At 41.5% G+C, this 23,196-nt stretch overlaps 1 protein-coding gene across 6 annotated transcripts in view; it reads left to right on the top strand.

Annotated features, from left to right (window-relative positions):
• Positions 1-23,196, top strand: part of Carmil1 (capping protein regulator and myosin 1 linker 1) — a 270,455-nt gene that overhangs the window by 5,031 nt on the left and 242,228 nt on the right. For all 6 annotated transcript variants that reach the window (XM_090356285.1, XM_090356284.1, XM_090356283.1 and 3 more), the window contains exon 2: positions 463-560. In XM_090356285.1, the coding sequence (XP_090212411.1) occupies positions 463-560 (98 nt within the window). The remainder of the gene's footprint in view (positions 1-462; positions 561-23,196) is intronic.

Below are 23,196 nucleotides of genomic sequence, written 5' to 3'. Positions count from 1 at the left end.
ATTACAGGTGTGAGCCACCAGTGTATAAAGTGATGCATTTCTTGCTGGAAATGGTCTGGGGATATAGCTCAATGGTAGAACTCTGCCTAGCATGCCCAACAAACTGACAAAAGAAAAAAGAAAGAGGCCAGGCACTAGTGGCGCAAGCCTGTAATCCTAGCTATTCTGGAGGTTGAGATCTGAGGATCACAGTTCAGAGCCATGGTTCTAGTACTAAAGTCCATGAGACTTAACTCTAATTAACCACCAGAAAACCAGAAGTGATTCTGTGGCTCAAGTGGTGGAGTGCTAGCCTTGAGCTGAAGAGCTCAGGGACTATGCTCAAGTCCCATGACCAACAACAACAACAACAACAACAAAAAAAAAAAGAAAAGAAAAAAAGACAGATGACAAAAACAGCTTCTCCAATGCTTTTTTCTCTTACTAATAAAGGAATATAATGAAATTATTTCCTTCTTTCAGAAAGCATCAAAGATGTGATTGGCAGAAAGATAAAAATTGCAGTGAAGAAGAAAGTAAAGTTGGAACTGAAGGGAGACAAAGTTGAAAATAAAGTGCTGGTAAGTACTGCCATTTTATTTTTTAATTGAAATATTTGGAAGTGAAAATGTCTTTTTCCTCCACTGTTTTGATTGTGTAATTTTAGCACAGCATTAGATCTGGTATTTTGTATTTCATTAAAAAGTCTGGCACTCTTTTTTATTGTTAAATTAATGGGAATCTTTGTTGAAAAAGTTAAAAAGTATGATTATTTAAAGTTGGGATTAAAAGATCACTTAGAGATGGAATTTTTAAGTTGTTTTTCTTCAAGTTGCAACAGTGCTTTTTTGGGGGATTACACTGGGTTTTGCACTGACTAGACAGGCTTTCTTACACTTGAGCCATGCCCCCATCTTGTGGCATTTATCTATGACATCATCTTTGATGTGGTAGCTGATCATATGACTTACTTACTACAGTTTAGGGAGGAGTTTAAAATGTTTCAAGTGATTCTGGCTTAATTGTTTAAACTTTCTTGAAGGGTAATGAGTAGAGGATGTGAATAAGGTGTTTGTCAGGTTCTACCAGGCTCTGCTGTTCCTGGATAAATGTTTGGTGGTAGTATTTGCTGGTGTGGCCATTGGACTTGGGCATTCAGTTCGTGAAATGAATTGTTAGGGGCTGAAGAATTGGACCCACGTGAACAAATTTTTAGGGAGTCTATAATGGCTTACTAGTATAGTGTGAAAGCCTTTTGTGGTGTTTCTAGGTTGAGGTTATGGCAAATCAAAATTGAATGTGAGTGGAGAGGTGTGTGTGTGTGTGTGTGTGTGTGTGTGTGTGCGCGCGCGTGCGCGCGTGCGTGCGTGTGTGCGCGTGCTCGTGCCTGGGTGTCTGGGTTTGAACCCAGGGCCAAATGCTCTACTATTGAGCCATTCCTCCAACACATTTGGTTTTAGTTACTTTACAGATAGGCTCTCACTTATTTTTTTCTCAGGCTGTCACAGACCATGGTTGTTTTACCTATATAATTCCCATACTAATGCCTCCCAAGCAGCTGGGTTTCTACCAGTTACCATGCATGATTGAGAGAACACTGTTTAAGTCTGCATCATAGAAACTTCAAAATGCACTCACCATTAGAGAATAATACTGAATCCTGCAAATTTATCATTTAGCTCCAACGTTTCTTACTGTTTTGCCAATCAATATTTCTTCACCTAACACTCCTATTTTTTTTGGAGTGTTTAAAATAAATCACAAGCATATTCTATTGAAAGAATATTTCTAGTATTTCATTGGTTTCCATTGAATTTGCTACAGAATCTGAAGTATCTGCCTAGTAACACATGTTTTTAGAATTTTTTTAGAATTTCTAATTCCAGGATATGTATGATTGTCATTTATTTTTAAGGTCTGGAAGAATTGATAGATAGTTTTTAAATCTCCTATCTATGGGCACAGGTCAAGATGGCAGATATATTGAAATGGGAAAACATGGGGGATTTTTACCTTGCAACAAATGTTACTTCCATTTTCTAATGAAACGGACATAGTAACAGTGAATATTTGTGTACAACTTGATTTCAGGGATAATAAGTGGGACCTATTTAAATATGGGTTCCCCATTACCTAGCACATGGTAACATCTAGTAAGTGACTACTCATCAGGAACTAAGGGATCCTGTATTCTGTTTGCTCATAGAAAATGTCATTGCTTCTGGATCTCAAGAATCTGCCACATGTCCTAGGGTCCAGAGGGTTTGTTCATTCTTTGTGAAACCATAGGACCAGGATATAAGCCAACAAACAAGGTCTTAAATTCCTAAGGAACATAGGCTGAATGGTTTCTCTCATTTGTAATAATTAGTACAAACCTTGGATTCTCCTAGCAGAGGATTACAGTAGCTCAAAACCTAGATACATAAGGCCATATAGGATGAGGCTAAATGAAAGGACCTCCAGGATATGGAAACGAGCCATAAAATATGTGATTGTTGTTCTTAATGTACTATGTTATTTCTCATCTCTTTTGTTGTCCCTTGGTTATTCTCATATTATTACAGTATCTTACCTTGTTATCTGGTATATAGTGTATACGATTATTTGTTTATCCGAAATAGGAAAGGGAAAGGGGGGAAAAGCTGATGGGAGGAGGTAAGGGGAGGGAAACGGGAACAAAAACTTGAGAAGAGGTACCAGTGTGTGTGTGAATTTATGCTCCTTCTATCTGGTGAATATAACTGTAACCCCTCTATTAATTACAATAAAAAATTGAAAAAAAATAAACTCTTACATCAAAAAAAGAAAAAAGAAGTGCTAGGGTCTCATGGAAGAAGAGTGTTCTATGTGGAAATAAATTTGGCCTTCAGATTGTTATTGATGAATCAGTTTCTTTTCTGCATGCCTTTTCCAAAACATTAACATGCCTCTGTGCATTAGAGGTTTTAAAGAACCAAGTGTGACCATCTCCCTTCTTTTTGTCCTGAGAATTCTTCCACATGGATGTACCACCATTTGTTTATTCATTCATCACGGATAGACAGCTGGGTTGTTTCCAGCCTTTGGCTATTAGGAATACAACTGATATAAACATTCACATACAGAATTTGGAGTGAACATACGTCTCTATTTCTCTGTGATACTGTGCAAAGGATTTCAGTTGCTGGTTTGCATGGGAATTGCATTTTTTTTTCAAACTGGCAATGGTATGTAGTCAGACTGGCAAGCTTTCCCAGAGTGGCAGTAGTATTCATTATGTAGCCCTACCAAACAGTGCCTTAACCATCCAACCTCTCTATAGCCTCGGCAGCATGTGGTATGGTCTGGACATTTTTTTGGACTGATGGTTGGAAGAAAGGAAGGAGCAAGGGCCCCTCTCCATCCACATAGCTGCTATTTTCTTGCTTGCTACAGGGAGAAATGTGGTGGTATCCTTTCTCTGCAGGATGGTGGCTCAGAAGTGTGTGGGAGACCCACTTCTGTGTGTGTGTGTGTGTGTGTGTGTGTGTGTGTGTGTTTGCTTGCAATTTAGTCTGTAACTTTTTTTGGGGTAAGTCCTTGTTCTTCTGTACTCCTCATAAAATGCATCACAAGTAAGTAGCCTGCAAGTGGAACTCTCCTCTTTGAAACTGTTCATTGTAGCCAGGCCAATGGTTCACACCTGACAAGGCTGGGATCTGAAAATTGTGGTTCTAAGTCAGCCTGGGCAGAGGAATCTATGAGACTCTATCTCCAATTAACTAGCAAAAAGCCAGAAGTGGGGCCATGGCTCAAGTATTAGAGCGGGCCAGCCTTGAGCAAGTAACCTGAATGAAAGCATAAGGCCTTAAGTTGAAATCCCAGTACCTACACAAATGTATCCTTAAAGATCCCAAACAACAACAACAAAAAACAATGTAACACTCCCCCTCCCCATGTAGGGCTGGGACCATGGCTCAGATGAAAAAGCAACTGCCTAGCAAGTACCAGTAGCCATGAGTTCAAACTCTGATATTGCACAAGAAATGAATGAATGGATGAAGAAACAAATAATAAATAAATGAGACAAATACATTTTAAGGTATTCATTGTCCATTTGTTTTATTTTCAAATGATAACATGGGGAAGTGGAGCTGTGGGCTCAAAATGGTAGCATGCTAGCCTTGGGCAAAAGAGCTCAGGGACAGCACCCAGGCCCTGAGATCAAACCTCATGACTAACAAAAGCAAAAACTTACTTGGAATGTCTTTAACAATATTTTATTTGGATATTGTTATGCCTTTTGCACATCTTAATTAGATTTGATTGAATTGACTGTAAGCTAACTTTAAACATGTTGAAAAAAAAGGGATGTGATTTTAGATGACATGTTCTAAAATATTTTGGTGTCAGTGCTACTTCTCATAAATTCAAAATAAACATTCTATTACCTTTTAATATAATTTTTCTAAATAAGGAGAAATAGTTGAGATAAAATTTTTTTAAGCATTTGGTTCAATTAGGCATCACTTCTTATAGATTTCAGATATATTCCTGCCTGGGAATGGTTTCTATAAACTTGCCATGCTTCTTTTTACTTAATTTAGTTTTTCTTTTTTTCTTTCTTTTTTTTTGGCCAGTATTGGGGCTTGAACTCAGGGTGTGAACATTGTCCTTGGGCTTTCTCAAGGCTTGAGCTCTACCACTTGAACCATAGCACCACTTTCAGCTTTTTCTATATATGTCGTGCCAAGGAATCAAAACCTGGTCTTCATGCATGCTAGGCAAAGCTCTCAGCCTCTCTTTTTACTTAATTTTTTTGGGACAAGACTTCACTATGTAGTTTACATACTGGTGTGTAGTTTACTACATAGCCCAGATTGGCCTTGAGCTTGAGATGCACCTGCCTAGTCCCCTGAGTGCAGGGATTATAGTTGTGTGCCACCACATCAAGCTTAGGCCTTGTTGTACATTTTGCCTGGCTAAGGCATTTATATTTTCTAATTCCCCAGCTTAATGCCTAACACTGCAACAGCTTTATTTTCCATGTTGGGAAATGTTTTGTGCAGTGGGATCATTGTTTTAGCTAGTGGTTTTTAGACCATCAAAAAGCTTTGCTAGGTGCTGGTCACTCATGCCTGTAATCCTAGCTACTCAGGAGGCTGAGATCTGAGGATCATGGTTCAAAGCCAGCCAGGGCACTAAAGTCCGTGAGGCATTCATCTCCAGAAACTGAAAGTGGTGCTGTGTCTCAAGTGGTACAACGATAGCCTTCAGCTGAAGAGCTCCAGAACAGTGCTCAGGCTTAGAGTTTAAGCTCTCTATGATTGACAAAAAAAAAAAAAAAAAAAGCCTAATAGTAGGATTGAAGTTTTTCTCTTCTTTCTTCCTCTCGCCCTTCTCTTTTTGAGACAGGATCTTGTTTCTAGTAGTAATTTTTGGAAATTGAAAATACTTTTTTCCTCCCAATGGCCTATGAAATGGGGATTATTTAAGGGTATATCTTAAACCCAAGTAGTGAACCTGGTCGTACAGTGAGGCTGTTGCTGTGCACAAGTTATAAATGCATGGGATGGGAGTCAGTTTCTGTTTTGTTTCATGCTATGGAGGCCCCATGGGGGCAGTGTGAATTTCACAGTCCTGGAAATAGCTAGGTTTTCAATCACAGGACTTTCCAAGTATGGTGGCAGGAAAATCTTCCTGAAATCTCTGCTCCCAAATGGTTGATGCCAACAACATAACTTAACCCGGTGTCTGATCTCTGACAGGTTAAATATAGTGTAACACATTCAAGGGTGTGTAGGCATTTTGTTGTAGTAGTTAAAATAGATAAAAGAAGCCAGGCTCCGGTGACCTTTGCCCGTAACCCTAGATATTTAGGAGGTTGAGATCTGATGGTCAAGTTTCAAAACCAGTCAGGACAGAAAAGTCTTGGAGACTCTTGTTTCCAGTTAACCAAAGTGCCAGAAGTGGAAGTGTGCCTTAAATGGTAAAGTACTAGCCTTGAGTGGAGAAAACTAAGGGTCAGCACCCAGGCCCTGACTTCAAGCTCTAGTTCTTAAGTCACAAGAAAGGTTTGTAAACTACTATGGCTTCTAGAGCAGCCTGTTAGAAAATCCCCATTAAGGCCTCTGTCCTTCTGTGCAAGGCTCTTGTACCACTTGTCAGGTAATTTGAACAGTTTCCTTTGTGGTACCATTAGGAGTCTCAACTTTTAAGGATCACTTACAATTCAGAGCATAGGTGATTTTCAAAGCACCTGGGTGAAGTTACATGGCTGTAGAAAATTGAGCTTTAGAAAACAGCAACTATGTGGAAACCATCTTCAGGAGTGAGTATCGTACCATGCACTGTTGCCAAGAATCCTGGCAAAAGCTTGGGAAAGTCACAAGAAAAGAATCTGTATTTGAATGCTTCAGAATGTACTTGAACTCATACCTAGGGTCATCTCCCACTTGTTCCCCTTGATCTTTGGGGGTAGTACTGGTTCTGTCTCCTGGCATACATTTCCAGGAGACTGTTCTGGCTCGCTTGAACTTGTTACCTGAGCTGCAGCTACATTCTTCTCACCTGCAACTGCCCCACTTTCTTCAGTAGTTAGATGAGGCGAGTCAAATGACCTTGGGCAAGGAAGCCCTTGTACATATACCAGCCTGGGTGTAACTTTACATTGTTCTTAAAAAGATACTCTTTTTCCAGCCTCTGGGATTTAGCCTCCCTGGGAAAGGAGCACTGGGGGGGGGGGGGGGAACAGAAAGAGATAGGAGGGTGGGAGCATGAAAGGGGCATTGTATTAATTGAGGCGACAGGATAGCTAACCAAAATATGAAATAGGGAGAACTCTTTCTTTTTTTTTTTCATGGTTGTAAAATAGTTACAGAGGAAATAAAACAGACATTAATAAAACTTTACTGTAGTACTTCTGGGTGTCATTGAATTGGCAACACTGTGAATTTATTGTCAAAGTAGATTGAAAACTGCAACCTGTTCTGTCTCTCTCACTCCTCCTCCCTCCTTTTCTATTTTTTTTTCATATTGAAGTAAGCTCTCTCATGTTGCCCAGTTATGCACTGTGGTTAAATATTTGAGCTTAAAAGGTTTTTTTTTTTTCCCTCTACAGTTATGTCCCTTTTTCTAAGGTGCTTGAGGGTGTAGTAACAGAGTACACCAATTTAGGCAAGGTGTCATGGTATAGACCTGTAATTGCAGCTCTTTGGGAAACAGTTGCTGGACAAACCAAAGCTTGAAACTAGTCTGGATTACAAAGTGAGTTTAAAGGTAGTCTGAGCTAGATAGTGAGACTGTCTCAAAAACTTTACTGCTTGGCCTGTCTTTTTTTCTGAGCTTCGTTTTTGTTTCTCTCTCGGACTCACTTTCTAAAACTTACTAAGACCTGAAAAGGGAGAAAAAGACGCTTGGAACATGCATTGTGGGGAAGGATGAGAATTAGTATCAAACAGTTATGGAGGCCTCCCCACTTCAGTTGAGTGAAGGATTTTTTTTTTTGTCAGTCATGGGACTTGAACTTTGGGCCTGGCATTGTCCTTGCGCTCTTCAGCTCAAGGCTACTGCCCTACCCCTTGAGTCACAGTGCCACTTCTGGATTTCTGGTGGTTAATTGTAGATAAGAGTCTCATGGAGGGGCCGGAGTTTGGCCTAGTGGTTAAAGTGCTTGCCTAGCATGCACGAAGACCTGGGTTCGATTCCTCGGTACCACATACATAGAAAAAAGCCAGAAGTGGTGCTGAGGCTCAAGTGGTAGAGCTCTAGCCTTGAGAAAAATCCAAGGACAGTGCTCAGGCCCTGAGCTCAAGCCCAGGACTGGCAAAAAAAACAAAAACAAAAACAAAAAACAAAAACAAACAAAGAGTCTCATGGATTTTAGTGCCCTGGCTGGGTTTGAACCAGGATAATCAGATCTCAGCCTCCTGAATAGCTAGGATTACAGGTGTGAGCCACCTCACTTGGCTTTTCTGTTGCTTCTTGTGTTATGGTGCTGGACATAGAACTTAGTGCCTCTTGCATGCTAGACAATTAAGTGGCACACCCCTCCCCACTTCTCCTTTCCCCCACACCATGTCTTACTGAACCTTGGTCAGCAGATATCTTGGTTTTGTTTTCAGGTAGGAGTTGGTGCGGAAGTCCTCTTTGAAGTTGGAAGCCAGTATGTACAAATGTCCCCAAGCAGTAATTACAGATTCTGCATTTATGGAATTAGTAGACATTTCCTCCAGATAGGATCTTCTGTAGACACATGGACTTGTATAGGGGGAAGGGTTGGTGGTGGTTTATTCAGACTGTGTCCTCCCTCTTTGATTGCTGCCAAAAGAACGCCTGGTGGCCATTCCACTATGCCTCCTAGCCTAGGAGAAGCTTCCACTTGTGATGAGTCTCAGGAAATCCTTTCTTTATTTGAATTGGGCTCAGCTTCTCAATATTTTTTTCCTATTTTTTTTGACATGCTCTTCAGGAACATGGCAGTTTTGCTGTCTTTTATCCATGAATGTGTTCCAGTGTTTTGTTTTTTGCTAGGTCTTGTAATCCTCAGGCTAAAGCAACCTCATTTCCTGATGTCTCATTTCATTCCCTAGACAATATCGGTTTCAAGTTTGTCCCTATTCTCATCACTTTGCTTTGGTATCTTAACACTTATTTTATCAGTGAGACTTTGACACGGTAGGTGTTTAGGGTGCTACGTGCTTGGAAAATAGTCTTGAATTGTCTTAAACAAATGCTGCTTCTTCACTTTAAAAAGTTATTGTTCTTTTTGGTGCTAAGGTTTGAACTCAGTGCTTTGTGTTTGCTAGGCAAACTCCTTGAGCTGCATCTCCAGTTAATAATGTCTCCTGAAGTTGGGGAATTTAATTGGACAGCCCAGAATTTGCATTCCTGCAGACAGTATATGGAGTATGATATAGGGATTCTCTGTACTGGACAAATACTAGGTATGTATAGTGATTGGGTATTGGTGGTTTTTGAATTTTGAAAGTATCTGTGACATTTTCTTTTCTCTTTTTGCCAGTCAGTTCTGGTGCTTGAATTCAGGGCCTGGGCACCGTTCTTGGACACTTTTTGCTCAAGGCTAGTGCACTGCCACTTGGACCACAGCACCGCTTTGGCTTTTTCTACACATGTGGTACCAATGAATTGACCCAGGGCTTTGTGCATACTAGGCGAGCACTCCATTACTAGGCTCCTATCTGTGACATTTTCAGTAGTGAAACAAATGAAATAGGAAAGCAAAAATGAGGTATCCTCTAATCTTAGATATAAAAGTTTTTTTTTTTTTTTGCCAGTCCTGGGCTTGAGCTCAGGGCCTGAGCACTGTCCTTGGACTTTCTCAAGGCTAGAGCTCTACTACTTGAGCCTCAGCACCACTTCTGGCTTTTTTCTATGTATGTGGTACCGAGGAAGCGAACCCGGGTCTTCATGCATGCTAGGCAAGCACTCTACCACTAGGCCAAACTCCCAGCCCCTGTCCTAGTATTTCTTAGGGCAGTGTTCCCTGGACCCTAGCTCCTGAGGCAAGTTTCTTTCATGCCATTTTTTTTTGGGGGAGGGGGCGCGTCATGGAACTTGAACTTTGGGCCTGGGCACTGTCACTAAGCTCTACAGCTCAAGGCTACTGCCCTGCGTGTGGCTTGGGTGCTGTCCCCGAACTCTTCAGCTCAAGGCTATCACCCTACCCTTTTGCCATAGCCCTACTTCCCATTTTGTAGTGATTAATTGGTGATGAGTCTCACAGCTTTGTATTATCTGGATGGCTGTTCTGCTTTGAACAGAGACCCTTGGATCTCAGCCTCCTGTGTAGCTAGGATTACAGGCATGATTCACTGCTCTTTCAGGGCATTTCTGACCCTTTCTGGTCTGCCTATATGGGCACGTTGTTACTATGGTATGTTTGCAGAGATGGTGAAGTCCTGGGTGGCGTTACTGATGACAGCCAATATGGCTCTGGAATCACAGAGCCGTGGTGCCACTCATGGTAGAATCAACCCCCAGTTTTTTCTTTTGGCGAGGTGTGAGAATTTATGTGACATAATTGTTGTTATCTGTGGGGTTTGAACTTAGGGCCTGGAGATAAGAATCTCATGACCTTTCCTGCCTGGGCTGGCTTAGAACTGTAATTTATAGCCCTCAGCTTCCTGATTAATGACATAGGTTTTTGTCTTTGCAGTGGAACTTTCTTTCCTTAAGTCTTTGAACTCTGATAGTAGATGTACAAATGGATGACACATGGATTTCACTTCTGTTTGATATAGAAATTGCGTGCGCCTGTGTGTGCATGTACATGCGTGCGCTGGTACTGAGGCTTGAACCCAGAGTCTGGGTGGTGTCCTTTAGCTTATTTTGCTCAAGCTTGGCACTGTACCACTTGGGCCACAGCTCCACTTCTGGCTTTTTTGGTTACTTCAGGTCTTATTGACCTGAGTAGCTGGGACCATAGGCATGAGCTACTGGTGCTCAGCTTACAGAATGAACTTAATGAAAACCATAGCTAATGCATCTTAGCATTGGGATATCTTAGCCTTGCTTTTCTTCCCAGACAGTTCCAAAGGCGGTTGATTTGAACTTAGCATGTGTAGCTATAAATGTAAATAGAAACAAATCTAAATGCAGTGGTCAATTTCCTTAGCCTACCAGAAACAGGACTTTCCTTCCTTCTCTTCTCATCAGTGACCTTCCTCACTTCCCTGACCTTTTCCCTGATGCCATGCCTTTGGGCTGGGGGTGAGGGTGGGGGTCTGTGGTGGTAGTGGTAAGGGAGTCCTAGGTGAGAAGTACTTGTGGCCCTGCATCTGCTGCTAGCAGCTCCTCTTGGAGAGCCTTCTTCCTTTCTGAGACTCTCCTGGGTTCAGGAGAGTTGTTTCGGAGAGTTGAAAATTGTCCTTTCTTCTAAGACTGCCACTGCGCAGGGGCCCCTTATTTGCTACCTCAGAACACAAAACACACAGGACCCTTTCCAGTGTCAGAAACAGTCTTAGTTACTGTGGAGAAGATGAGGGAGAAATAAGAGCCAGATGTGGTTGGAAGCACATGATGTTTCAGGATCCTTTCAAGGTTCTTTTGATATTCTTTCCACTCCTTGATTCCTATGGGCTGAAGCAACCCACTCTGTCTCTCTGTCTCTCTGTCTCTCTGTCTCTCTGTCTCTCTGTCTCTGTGTCTCTCTGTCTCTCTCTCTCTCTCTCTGTCTCTCTCTCTCTCTCTCATTGAATCTGTGCTGGTGAAAGGCTAGTTAGAAGGTCAAGTTGCTTGGGAGAAATGTTAATATCACTGGACCCTTTTTGTTTTCCTGACTCCATCTGTTCTAAATCAATTGTCAGTAGTCACCAAATACAGCTCTTATCACCTCCTATCATCAGGACAGGGAGAGAAGCAGCTGGGCTATGTGTTTTGTCTCTTAGTTTGGCATTTCTAGCATCCAGCTCCTTCCCCTTTCAAAATCCCTGTGAGGTTTCTTCTCTGTGCCTGCAAGCAGGATAGCCTCTGTGTTGTGGTTTAGGGAAACATTGTGTCCAGCTTTGTGCATTGAGTCACAGGCACTGAAGCACTGTTTGTTCTGGTGATAACACTAGCTGTAGGGTTATTGCAGTCTCCTGTGTGGTGGGTTTGTTCTGATGTGGCCATTTAAGACTCTTTGGGCCCTGCTCCTTATCAGAGAACTTTTACCTCCTCCATGTTCATAGTGAATTAGCTACTAGCTAGTTTCTCTTACTCCCTCAGGCTCTCTCCCCTCCTTTCCCCACCTCTCCCCTAGGGCAATAGAAAACATGTTGCAGTTTAGGTTACCCTTGACTCTTACCATTTTATTTTCTCCAAAGTGGTCTGTGCTCATTGGGTCTTCTTCATCCATTATTTCTTTGTCTCTATCATCCATTCTTTTCTCCTTTCCTCCATTCTCTCCTACCCTTCCCCTCAGTGGCCATACTAGACATCTACCTAGAGCTTTTTACATTCTAGGTGTACCACTGAACTGTGCCCCTAGCCTGCCTCCTTGCCTTCTTGCCTCTCTCCCTTTCTCTATTTTCCTTCCTCCACCCCTTTGTTCCCCTTCCCTTCCCTTCTCTCCCCTTCTCCTTCTCCTTCCTTCTCCCCTTCCCCTTTCCCCCTCCCCTTCCCCCTCCCTTTTCCTTTCCCTTCTCTCCCTCCTTCCCTCTTTTGCTCTTGTCTTCCCTCCTCTCTCTGTCTCTTTCTTCTTTCCTTCCTTGTCACAGTACTGAGAACTCAGGCAAACAGCATACTGCTGTGCTAAATCTCCAGCCTTAACAAAATACTCTTTTGAGACAAGTGCTTGCTAAGATAGTCAGCCTGGCTCGAACTCTTAATCCTTCTGCCTTTGTCCCTCCAGTGTTGGGATTAGAGATGTGCACCACCATACAGAGCTTCATCTTGCTCTCTGTTTTTGAGAGTCCTGGGGTCTGGATACAGGGCTGGCACTTGCACTCCGGCCTTTCACTCTTTTGTGACAAGGCAGGAAGCCAGGAGATGGTCCAGTTTTTGCTGTCTAGCTTTGCTTGTTAGCAAAGCATCTGAAGCAAAGGAGAGGCTGTTAACACCTTGTCACTTAAGGATTCGTTAGTATTAAGTCATTTGTGTGGTTTTACTGCAGAGATGTAATGAAAGTGGCATCTGTTGTTACGTCTGACACATGTAAGCCGGTCATCTGCAGAGCTGAATAGCCATGCCATGTAATAGACAAAAGGGCTTCTTGCCTGCCTTGCTGTTTTTTTTTTTTTTTTAAACAGGTTTCCTTATTCAATCTTGGAATTCCAGAGAGAGAGAGATTCCGTGTGTCTTTTCTTTGAATAGAGGAACAGTGGGTTTTTTTTTTTTTTCAGTGTGATCATGGGTGTTTTAGCCTTTGCATTCCTTTAAGTGCCCTTTTCTGTTCTTGAGTAGTCTGCGTGGATTTGAATCTGGAAACTGCCATTTGCTATCTCTTGGCCATAGATAGGTAAGTTGCTGTAACCTCTCTGGCCTGACTTTCTTTACCTGTAAAATGGAGGTAATAACAGAACCTACTTTGTAGGTTTGATTTGAAAATTAAATGAGATCTAAATATGCATAGCTATGAGTATATTGGCTGTAATTACTGTAAATCTTGCCTATTGGTGTAGACTAAATGCTCTCAGAAAGAGGATCTGTTTACCCATTCCTCACCACAAATTATTTAGGTATATGTTATGTAAATATTTCCAGAATGAACTTCTACTCTGCATCTCTTTCTGGCTTTGCATGATGTTTGTTGTGATTTATTTTCTGTGCAGAGCTGTTTTCCTCCAGGCTGTCTGTGGTAAAGTGTTTAGCATGTTTTCCTTTCTGCTGCTTTGTAGGAAGATGTGTTACCTTTGAGCAGTCTTCCTTAAAAAGAAGACGTTTCTGCGAACTTTCTGTAACGTTGTATCTTGGTTTTACTATAAATGATTGCAGTCAGAAATATGCATGAATCTCTTTCCCTTTCAAGTTACCTAGTAAGATTATTAGTAATACTAATAATTACCCCTATTTGTTGGCAGCTCTCCATCCATTTAGGAGTTGTTTTGTTTTGTGTTTGGTTTTTGTTTTTGGTACTGGAGTTAGAACTCAGGCCCTCATACTTTCTCCACTTCCTTGTTTGGCTGGTACTTTGATACTGGAGCCATGCCTCCAGCCTTGCATATTTTGAAGGTGGAGTCTTGTGGATTATTCATTCCAGGTTGGCTTTGACACATGAGCCTCCTGAGTAGCTTGGATTAGAGGTATTCGTCACCCGGGGCTGGTTTTGTGGTGCTGTAATCTTTTTTTCTTTTTCTTTTTGGAGGTATTATGATTTGAACTCATGGCTTTGTGCTTCTCAGGCAGACGTTCTACCACTTGAGCCATGAATCCCACCATGTCTCTATCTCTTAAATGCTTAAGAAGTTAGACCAGTGGTTCTTAATATGTGATTTTTTTTTGGAAAAGCAGTGTTAACATCACTTAAGAACTTGTTAAAAATGCAAATTCAAGCCTGGTACCTATGGCTTATGCCTATAAGGAAGCTGAGAGCTTCAAAGCCAGCCCCAGCAAGAAAGTCCATAAAACTCTGATCTTCAGGTAACCACAAAAATCCAGAAGTGGAGGTGTAGTAGAACACTAGCTTTGAGTACAAAAAAAAGGTCAGTGCTCAGGCCCAGAGGTCAAGTCTGGGACAGGCTGGAAAAAATAAAAAAGATGCAAATTCATAGGATTCCTGTGCAGACCTATTAAGTTACATTCTGGTAGTAGGACCCAGAAATACATTTGTTTAAAAAGGTGGGTTTTTGACAACTTACTCAGGCTGTCCTAGAACTCTTAGCTAGATTGGATTGAGTGCTGGGATGCAGGTGCACATTAGCACACCTAAGTAGCAATGTGTTTAAAAAGCCTTTCAGGTAATTTGGATGCACACTCTAGTTTGAAATAAAGTGAGTTAGTTACACAGGGAAACTCCAGTTAGAGACCTGTAAAATAAGCTTGAGAAGTAACCATGACTTATATAGAGAGCTTTGGTCATTGTCCTTTGAATAACCTTCCCTGTCCATAACTTTCTTTTGATGGGTTCCTTTTGACAGTGTCCTTGAACTTTGACCATGAAATTCCACATTTTGCCTAGAGCTTCAGTGACCTAGGAATGGTTGTATTTGACCTTGACCCCAAGGTGAGCATCTTTGGACGACTAACCAGCTGCCTGTACCTCATAGCACAGCCCACCTGAGTTGATCAGTACTGCAGAAGGATCTTTCCTCTCTTGGGTCTTTGAAACACAGGAATGGACACAATCTTGACGATAGCATAATCAGAATGTGTTAAAAAAAAATCTTTGGATAAACAGAAGCCATGAGGAGAAGAGGAGGCTGTTCATGAGCCACTTGTCTGTCATCCCATTCTCACTACTGTTCACAACAGGGTGCCACTTCAGAAAGGATGATGCTCAAGTTGAAGTTGATCTCAATATATCCCATGAATAGTTTGCAAGGCCCTGCTAGGCAGCTGCTGATAGAGAGGTTTCTTGTCTTGATCACTTCCTTCTTTCCTTTACTCTTCTTGATAATGTTACATTAGAGAGAAGAAAGTCTTAGTGTCTGGACTTGAAGAGCTTATATGTAGATACCTATTATAAAACAGGTATTCTCTACAGATAGGTTTCATGGCATGCTACTTTCTTAATGCAGTGATTCCTAGTCTACCTGTGTCTCAGATCTGGTTTTCTAGTGGTTAATTGGAGATAAGAGTCTCATAGACTTTAGTGCTGGGATGGCTTTGAACCTGGATCCTCAGATCTCAGCCTCCTGGGTGGCTTGGATTACAGGTGTGAACCACCACACCCTGCTTTTCACTTGTGATTTTGACAGTTAGTGGAAGTATACACTACTGATAACATTGGGAGACAGCAGCTATTTATTTTAACAAATGGGTATGATTAGCATGAGGCTTGTCTAAGGCATATATTTCAGAAGTCTTCCTACTGTGTTTCACTTGCTTACATTGAAACCAAGAGGCCAGGTTACCATATTTGTTCTAGATATTTATTGATTTGATTCCAGTTACATTTTATTTGGGGGTTTTGGAGGGAGGTTCTGGGGGATAAAATCAGGGCCTGCCTCTGTCTACTAGGCAAGTAATTGCTCACTTCCAGTCCCTATTGTTTATGTTATCTCTTCTTTAGGCATCTTAGTGGCATCTCTGGAGGAAAGTGCTGAAAGTTAGTACATTAAAAACTCTATTGGAAATAGAGTGTGGAAATTGGGAATCATCTTCTCATAGACCAATGAGCCTATAGAATTTCTAGTTTGAATTTTTGGCATTGACTCCAGCCAGTGGGGTAGTGTTTTCATTTTTCCTGTCATCTCTTCCTCCATCTCTTTCCCATTGAAAGCAGGGAAAATGTACAAGTACTTTTATCTTTAATGAAGCAAGTTATTGGTGTGTGTGTGTGTGTGTGTGTATGTGTATGTTTGTGTTTGTGTGTGTATTACACAGAGGTTTACACTCAAGACTGTAGGTCTAGGTAGGCCCTCTACCACTTGAACAATACTTCAGTCCTTTTCGGTTTTGGTTATTTTGATTTAGGGTCTCATACTTTTTCCTCTATCTAGACTCAAACCTCAATCCTCTCATCTTTGCTTCTGGTGTAGCTGATCTTACACCATGCTTAGAAAGGATCCTATCAATCCAAAGAGGAATAGGTAGAGATGCAGACTATTTTACATCATTGCTTAGATGGTTGGCTGAGTTCTTTCTACATAGGTAAGAGCTTCTAGGAATGTATTCCAGTGCTTGCTTCCAAGATTAGCTTAAAGGATCTGGGATCCAATTGAAAGCATAACCAGAATTAATTCTCTGTCTCTGCCTCTGTCTCTCTCTGTTATTCTTGCCAGTTCTAAGGTTTGAACTCAGAGCTTCACATTTGCTTGTTTAGCTGGTACTTTTCCACCTGAATCCTACCTCCAACTGTGCTTTTTGCTGGTTATTTTGGAGATGGAATTTAGTGGACTCTTTTTTTGACTGGGCTGGCTCTTTCTTTCTTTCTTTTTTTTTTTGCTAATGGTGGGGCTTGAACTCAGGGCCTGAGCACTGTCCTTGGGCTATTCTCATAGCTAGCACTCAGCCACTTGAGCCACAGCACCACTTCCAGCTTTTTCTATGTATGTGGTACCGAGGAATCGAACCCAGGTCTTCATGCATGCTAGGTAAGCACTCTTAACACTAGGCCAAACTCCCTGCCCCAGCCTGGGCTGGCTTTGAACTGTGGTCCTCCATATCTTAGCTTTGTGAGTAGAAAGCTGAGTCGGATCCATTGGTACTTAGCCGATTCTCTTGTTCATTACGAGAATCCCAAACATTCTTGAGTTTGCCCAAGATATTTTTCTTTACTGTATTTTGTATTAAGTGCTTCTAACCCTAATCATAGTCTTTTCATAGTATTCAGATTTTTTGTTCTGAATATAACTTGGGTCTGGTGTTCAGAGTTCAGGCTCAAACTGATTTCACAGCCTTATCTGATGTAACCCATCTTTACTGTGCCTCTTTGGGATCAATAAAAGCACTGGAGATGAAGGAGACTGGCCAGCTGCAAGCATCTGCTCATTGACAGCACTTGAACTGGACCCCGCCTTGGTCAGCATAAGTGCAGTCAGGAAAGCTATTAAGTGCTCTCTGATTTGTGAATTTGAGCTCTGTTTGGTGTTGCACCCAGCTCCTCAACTGGGAGATTACAGGATGCTTGAGGAGAAAGGTTGTCACATCCCCCTCTTGTGGTACTGAGCAGTGTGTGTGTCTCTGTCTTGGGAATGTGAATCATAGTGCAGATGAGCCATTTCCTCTTCTGCCTGTCATTTCAGAGAGAGAGAGAGAAAGAGAGAGAGAGAGAGAGAGAGAGAGAGAGAGAGAGAGAGAGAGAGAGAGAGAGAGAGAGAGAGAGAGAGGGCACGCGCTTTATTTCCTGGATGCCATTAGTCCTATGGGAGAAGAAATTGGATGTCCTTTCACCTTTTGGCTACTGACAAGGTTCTCCCTTGCTTGAAGGGAGAGTTCATCCCCCCATTGGGAATATTGTTTATGTCAACTCAAAGGAAAAAAATTATTTTCTTATGTTTTCAAAGATGACACTTCATTTCTTTTGTGTGATAACATTACAAGGTGTGTTCTTATTATTTTTAGCAAGCAAAACTGTTATCTAATGTTTATGTAAATTATTGGAAAAAAACAAGAAAGCCTTTCATAGCTCTTGATCTGTGATTTCCTAAGACCCGTTCCCGTGGATCCCCATTGTTCATGGGATTTTGACTTTGCATTTCCCAAATGTACATAGGTGACTCCACCTCTCTATCCCCAGAACTTTTAGCTATTCTGACTTAACCCGGGTTGTACATTTCTTGAAGCATCAATTAATATCTAGCACTTGTCAGTGTTCTAGGGACCACAGAGAAGCTGACAAGTTAGCTATTTCAGTGTTTAATCTTCCATACAAGTGAACCTTACACAGATTCAGATGTGCATAACCCTTTAGACTGTCACCATAGTTGTCTCTGATAATTTATAAAATAGCAAGTGTGGGGAAATATGTTAAGAACACACATTTGTTCATCCTATTTTTAAGATTATTGAGCTGTTTTATCTAATAAATCATGTGTATAAGGTGCATAAAGATGCTATATATCAAAAGAAAGATGCTGTGACTTGAGAATTGACTTTGGTTAATCAAGGATGAAGCCCAACTTTTAAGGACCTTTCTTTATTAGATTTGGCTTGGGAACAAATTGGTTAAGACTGTAGTCTGCATATTAAAACTGCTGAGGATAATCTTGAACTGGGCACCAGTGGCTCCTGGGTTTGTGCTCCTAGCTACCTGGTGGCTGACATCCAAGGATTGTGGTTCATAGCTATCCTGGGCAAAAAAAAAAAAAAAAAAAGACTCATCTGCAACTAACCAGAAAAAAGCTAGAAATGAAACTGTGGCTCAGTGGGTAGAGCACCAACCTTTAATGAAAAAGCCAAGTGAGAGCTCAAGGCCCTGACTTCAAGCTCTAGTATTAGCAAGTCCACACTCACAGAATCTGAGATCACTTTGCTTTGAAAAGTATTGGGGCTGGGCATGGTGGCTCACACCTGTAATCTTAGCTACTTAGGAGGCTGAGATCTGAGGATCGTGGTTCAAAGCTAGCCCTGGCACTAACAAACCTGAGACTTGTATCACCAGTTAATCACTAGAAAAAGGGAAGTAGAGCTTGGCTGAAGGGTAGGATGATAGCCTTGAGCTGAAGAGCTCAGGAACAATGCCCAGGCCAGGAGGAGTTCAAGCCCCATGACTCACAAACAGACAAAAAAAAAGTATTGGGAAATTAGGTTTGGGAAAAATTCACTAAAAACACCCTCCACACCCACACTTGAACTTAGGCATTCTGATAAGCCATGCTTCTTGGCATTGTTTTACACAGATTAATTTTGGAAAGCCTCTTAGATGCTTGAATAGTTGTATGGACTAAGATCCTCCTGTGTTTTGTTTCTTATCTTAGTTGAGATAATAACAGGCTTGAGCCACCTTGCCCAAGCTACCACACCCAATTTCCCCACTGAGATGAAATCTCTTGGGATTTTTTTTCCTTTGTTATATTTATTATCATTGTTTCTTTTTTTAATTAATTAATTTTTTTTCTTGTAATGTATAGAGGGGTTACAGTTACATTCTCCAGGTAGTAGGTGCATTACTTCTCACACATTGATACCCCTTCTCATGTTTTTGTCCCTGTTTCCCTCCTCCCACCCCCTCCCAATCATCTTGTTTTCCCCCCTTCCCTTTCCTATTTTAAATAATCATAAACGTATATACAATATACCAGGTAACAAAGTCCAATACAGTAACAATATGAAATTAAACAAAGGGCAACAAAAGAGAAGAGAAATAACTTAGTACATTAAGAACAACAACCATACAAAATAAAGCTCTTGTTTCTTGGGATTTTTTTTGCCTGGGCAAAAATCTCAGCTTCCCAGGCGTGAACCACTGGCATTTGATTAAATAGTCTTGCTATTTAGCCCAGGCTGGCCTTGAACTTGCAGTCTTCCTCTTCAGCCTCTTTGAAGACATTTGCTTTTGTTGTACAGTTGCTATTTTGAGACTCCTCCATAGCTAGCAAGGCTAATCTGTAGCCACACAGGGGAGGGGGCTGCCACAGAGAACAGGACTTAAATTTATCTCTGGGCTGGATCTGGAGCAATGGATGAAAACCCGGAAGAATCTCCCCAGCAATCCGAGCTGCCCAATAATGGAATATGCCCATGAGTGGGAGAGAAGGGGTTGGTTCCCAGCAGCTGGGAAAGTTCAAGTCTAGATTGCTAAGAAGTCCTGTAACATATTCAAGTAGGAAAATACTTCCTTTGATGTAAGATTATAGGATTCATAATTTTCACGGCTGGTATTGAATCATCTATGCTAGTTAAAGCTTACTAAATGTCATGATTTTATGGCCAACACTTAAAAAATGTCTCTTAGTGGTATTTGACCAAACAGTTGCCAAGGACAGTTGGGTCTCACAGTGAGGGTAAGACGGGGTTCTGTATTTTAGGGTTGAATACATAGACTTACTTTGATGGAGTTAAAATCAAATTAGGAAGTCTGGCCTTTTGGCTTCCTGCTGCTGTTTGCTGCTTTTAGTTCAATTGGATATGTGAGAAGCTGTTTTAGACATGTTTGGCAGGGTTTGTTTTAAGCATTTCTGAATTTTACTGCAAGAATTCTCTCCTTCCTGTTCTAGTAGCAGAAGACAAAGGATATCTTTCATCTCACTGAAGAAAGATACAGGGCTATCACTGGGCACTGGTGACTCATGCCTGTAATAGTAATAACTTAGGAAACTGAGATTTGATGATCACGGCTCAAAGCTAGCCCAGACAACATCCATAAGGCTTTTTCTTTGGCAGTCTTGGGGCTTGAACTCTGGGCCTGGGCACTGTCCCTGAGCTCTTCAGTTCAAGGCTACCACCCTATCCCTTGAGCCACAGTGCCATTCTGGTTTTCTGGTGATTAATTGAAGAGTCTCACGGACCTTAGTGCCCTGGCTGGCTTTGAACCAAGATCCTCAGATCTCAGCCTCCTGACTAGCTAGGATTACAGGAGTGAGCCACTGCGCCCAGCTTACTTGAGACTCTTCAATTAACCACCAAAACCTGGAAATCTAGATGTGGCTCAAGTGTTAGAATACGAGCCTGGAGAGGGAAAAAAAAAGCTAAGTAGGAGTACAAGCCCCTGAGTTCAAACCTCAGGACTGGCACCAAAAACAATCTTCACTGGTTAATTTCTCTTGGTTGCAGAATAAGTATTACTGCTGTTAAAAATAAAGGTTGAGGGCCGGGAGTTTGGCCTAGTGGTAGAGTGCTTGCCTAGCCGGGTTCGATTCCTTGGTACCACATACTTAGAAAAACAACAACAACAACAACAACAAAACCCAGAAGTGGTGCTGCGGCTCAAGTGTAGAGTTTTAGCCTTGAGAAAAATCCAAGGACAGTCCTCAGGCCCTGAGCTTAAGCCCAAGACTGGCAAAAAAAAAAAAAAAAAAAACCCCAAAAACAAAAACAAAAGGTTGAAAAAGAAGAATACAGTAAATAGAAAAATAGCCAGTGGGGAAGGAGGGTTAGCTTTGCTCCGAGTTAAAAATTGAATGGCAAGGGAATTATAGTGTTGGCTTAATTCTATTTAAATTAGTCATTTTGTTTAGATACCACTTTTCCTTTGGAATCTAAATCTGAAATTTCAAAGTTAATTAAAACATTTCTTTCACTAGTTGAAGAGTGATTGATAGTTTTGTTTTTATTGAATGCCCAGAGTTTTAATCTCTCGTGGGTCAGAATGTGAGGTACTTAGTTATAGCAAGCATGGATTGTTATAGCAGGTGGCTGTGGATGTTGGCATCAAAACACAGAATGAGAAGCTAAATGAGGTAGCTGCCTACTGATGCCCAGCTGATTAAGCTGCCTGCGGATTTAGCCGTGTGCATTACACTGATGTTAATAAAAGTGCAACTATTTACAAGAAGAGTAGTGCCTTGCTTTGGGGACCTTATATTTCCTCAAGGAAATCCAAGCCTGTATTCTTGTCTCTTTTGGTGGTCAAGTGTTGATCATGACCGACCTGTTATTTGCTGGAATTCAGCTTAAAATAGGCATTTGGAGGTTGTAGTCAGCTGTGGGAGTACTTGCAGAGCTTTGAGTTAATGTGGTTTCCAGCACTGCTTTTCCCTCAACTGTGGCTGAGAAAGCTTTTAATAGTAGAATTCCATGGAAGGTTCTGTGGAACAGAATTATTGTCCCATTTTTAAATTTAAATAGTGGGGTATGGAAAAACAATATTTTTTCCACTCTCCAAACAAATCCTGAAATGTACATTTTTTAGGGTATTGGAATCTGGAGTATTTTATTGATGAGGTAGAGGTCAGTTCATAAAAGTCACACCCTTTTCCTGCTTCAAGTGATTGGATGCTCTGTGAAGTGGAAGCTTACACTTGACTCAGAACATTTCAGTCATCCTCATAGTTCCAATAATCATTCATTCAGGAAATCAGTAATCATTAATTCAGGAAATAAATATGGACCTTTCCTGCCCGGTGTGAAAATGCAGAAATGAAAATACATGAGCCAGATTCTGGTTCTGCTGCCCATAAGTTAGTCCAGCTTCCCAGCTCTGTTCCTGTACCAGTCCATTTCCTGTTACTGTAACAAGATACTTGAGCTGGGTATAAGCTGGGCCCTGGTGGCTCACACCTGAAATCCTAGCTATCCAGGAGGCCCAGATCTCTTCAGAATCCCAATATGAAACTGTCCTGGGTAGAAAAGTCTGTGAGACTGTAATCTCCAGCAAAAAGCCAGAAGAGGAGGGTGTAGCTCAAGTGGTAGAGCTCTAGACTTGAGCGAAGAAGCCCATCGAGAACAAACAGTCCTGAATTCAAGTCCCAGTATCAGCACAAAAATAACAAAAATGAAACAAGAAAGATATGAGCACAGTAAAGATAGGAACAAAGTAGAGGCAACTCCAAAAGATTTGTGAAGGCAATAGACTTAAAAATAAGTACAGACTCAAGTCACCATGCCAGGCTAGAGGAAACTCAACCACTGTGTGACACAAGAAGCCAGTCTTAGACCCTGCTGAGTCCCAGGAGTTAGAAACCTGAGGTCTTGCAGAGGGTTGTAGGATTGTGGAGCTGGAAGGAAGGGCTCTAAGTGAAGGTCTGTAAAAGCCGTTAAACCTGTGTCTCTACTCCACCTTCGGACCCAGGTGACATTTCCCCCTGAGGTCACTATGTTATATTGTGAAGCTGTAAATCATTAGTCACCAGTTCCCTTCACTCTCCTAAAGCACACACCTAAAAGATAAGGTCTACCCCCACTGAGGGACTCTCAGCGGGAGATAGTGCCTGGGAGACAGAACTCAAGGACTACTCTCTACCTACCTTCTGGCTGATAGAGAGGTAGGTACATAGGGCTGGCTGGTAGAGGACCAAGTGATGATTGTTCCCTGCCTTCGGGCTGATAGAGAATAGCTATGATGGAACTGGGCTTTTAAAGAAAAGCACCACACACAAGTGATCATAATCACAAGGGAAATGCCACAGGCACGTTAAGCATTTTTACAACAAAAACAGAATTTGCTAAGCTTGACAGGTTATTACACCTGTAGTTTCCTTTTAGCTAATAAGATCATCCCTAGTGTATATGTGTGCCTGGCCACATGCAAAATTGTAAACAAAGAAAAGTCCAAAT

This window comes from Megascapheus bottae, chromosome 22 (genome assembly GCF_031878675.1).
Source record: "Megascapheus bottae isolate mThoBot1 chromosome 22, mThoBot2.hap1, whole genome shotgun sequence".
In the NCBI taxonomy this organism is placed as follows: domain Eukaryota; kingdom Metazoa; phylum Chordata; class Mammalia; order Rodentia; family Geomyidae; genus Megascapheus; species Megascapheus bottae.
Note: the sequence above shows the minus strand (reverse complement) of the source record. Positions and strands in the feature narration are given on the sequence as shown.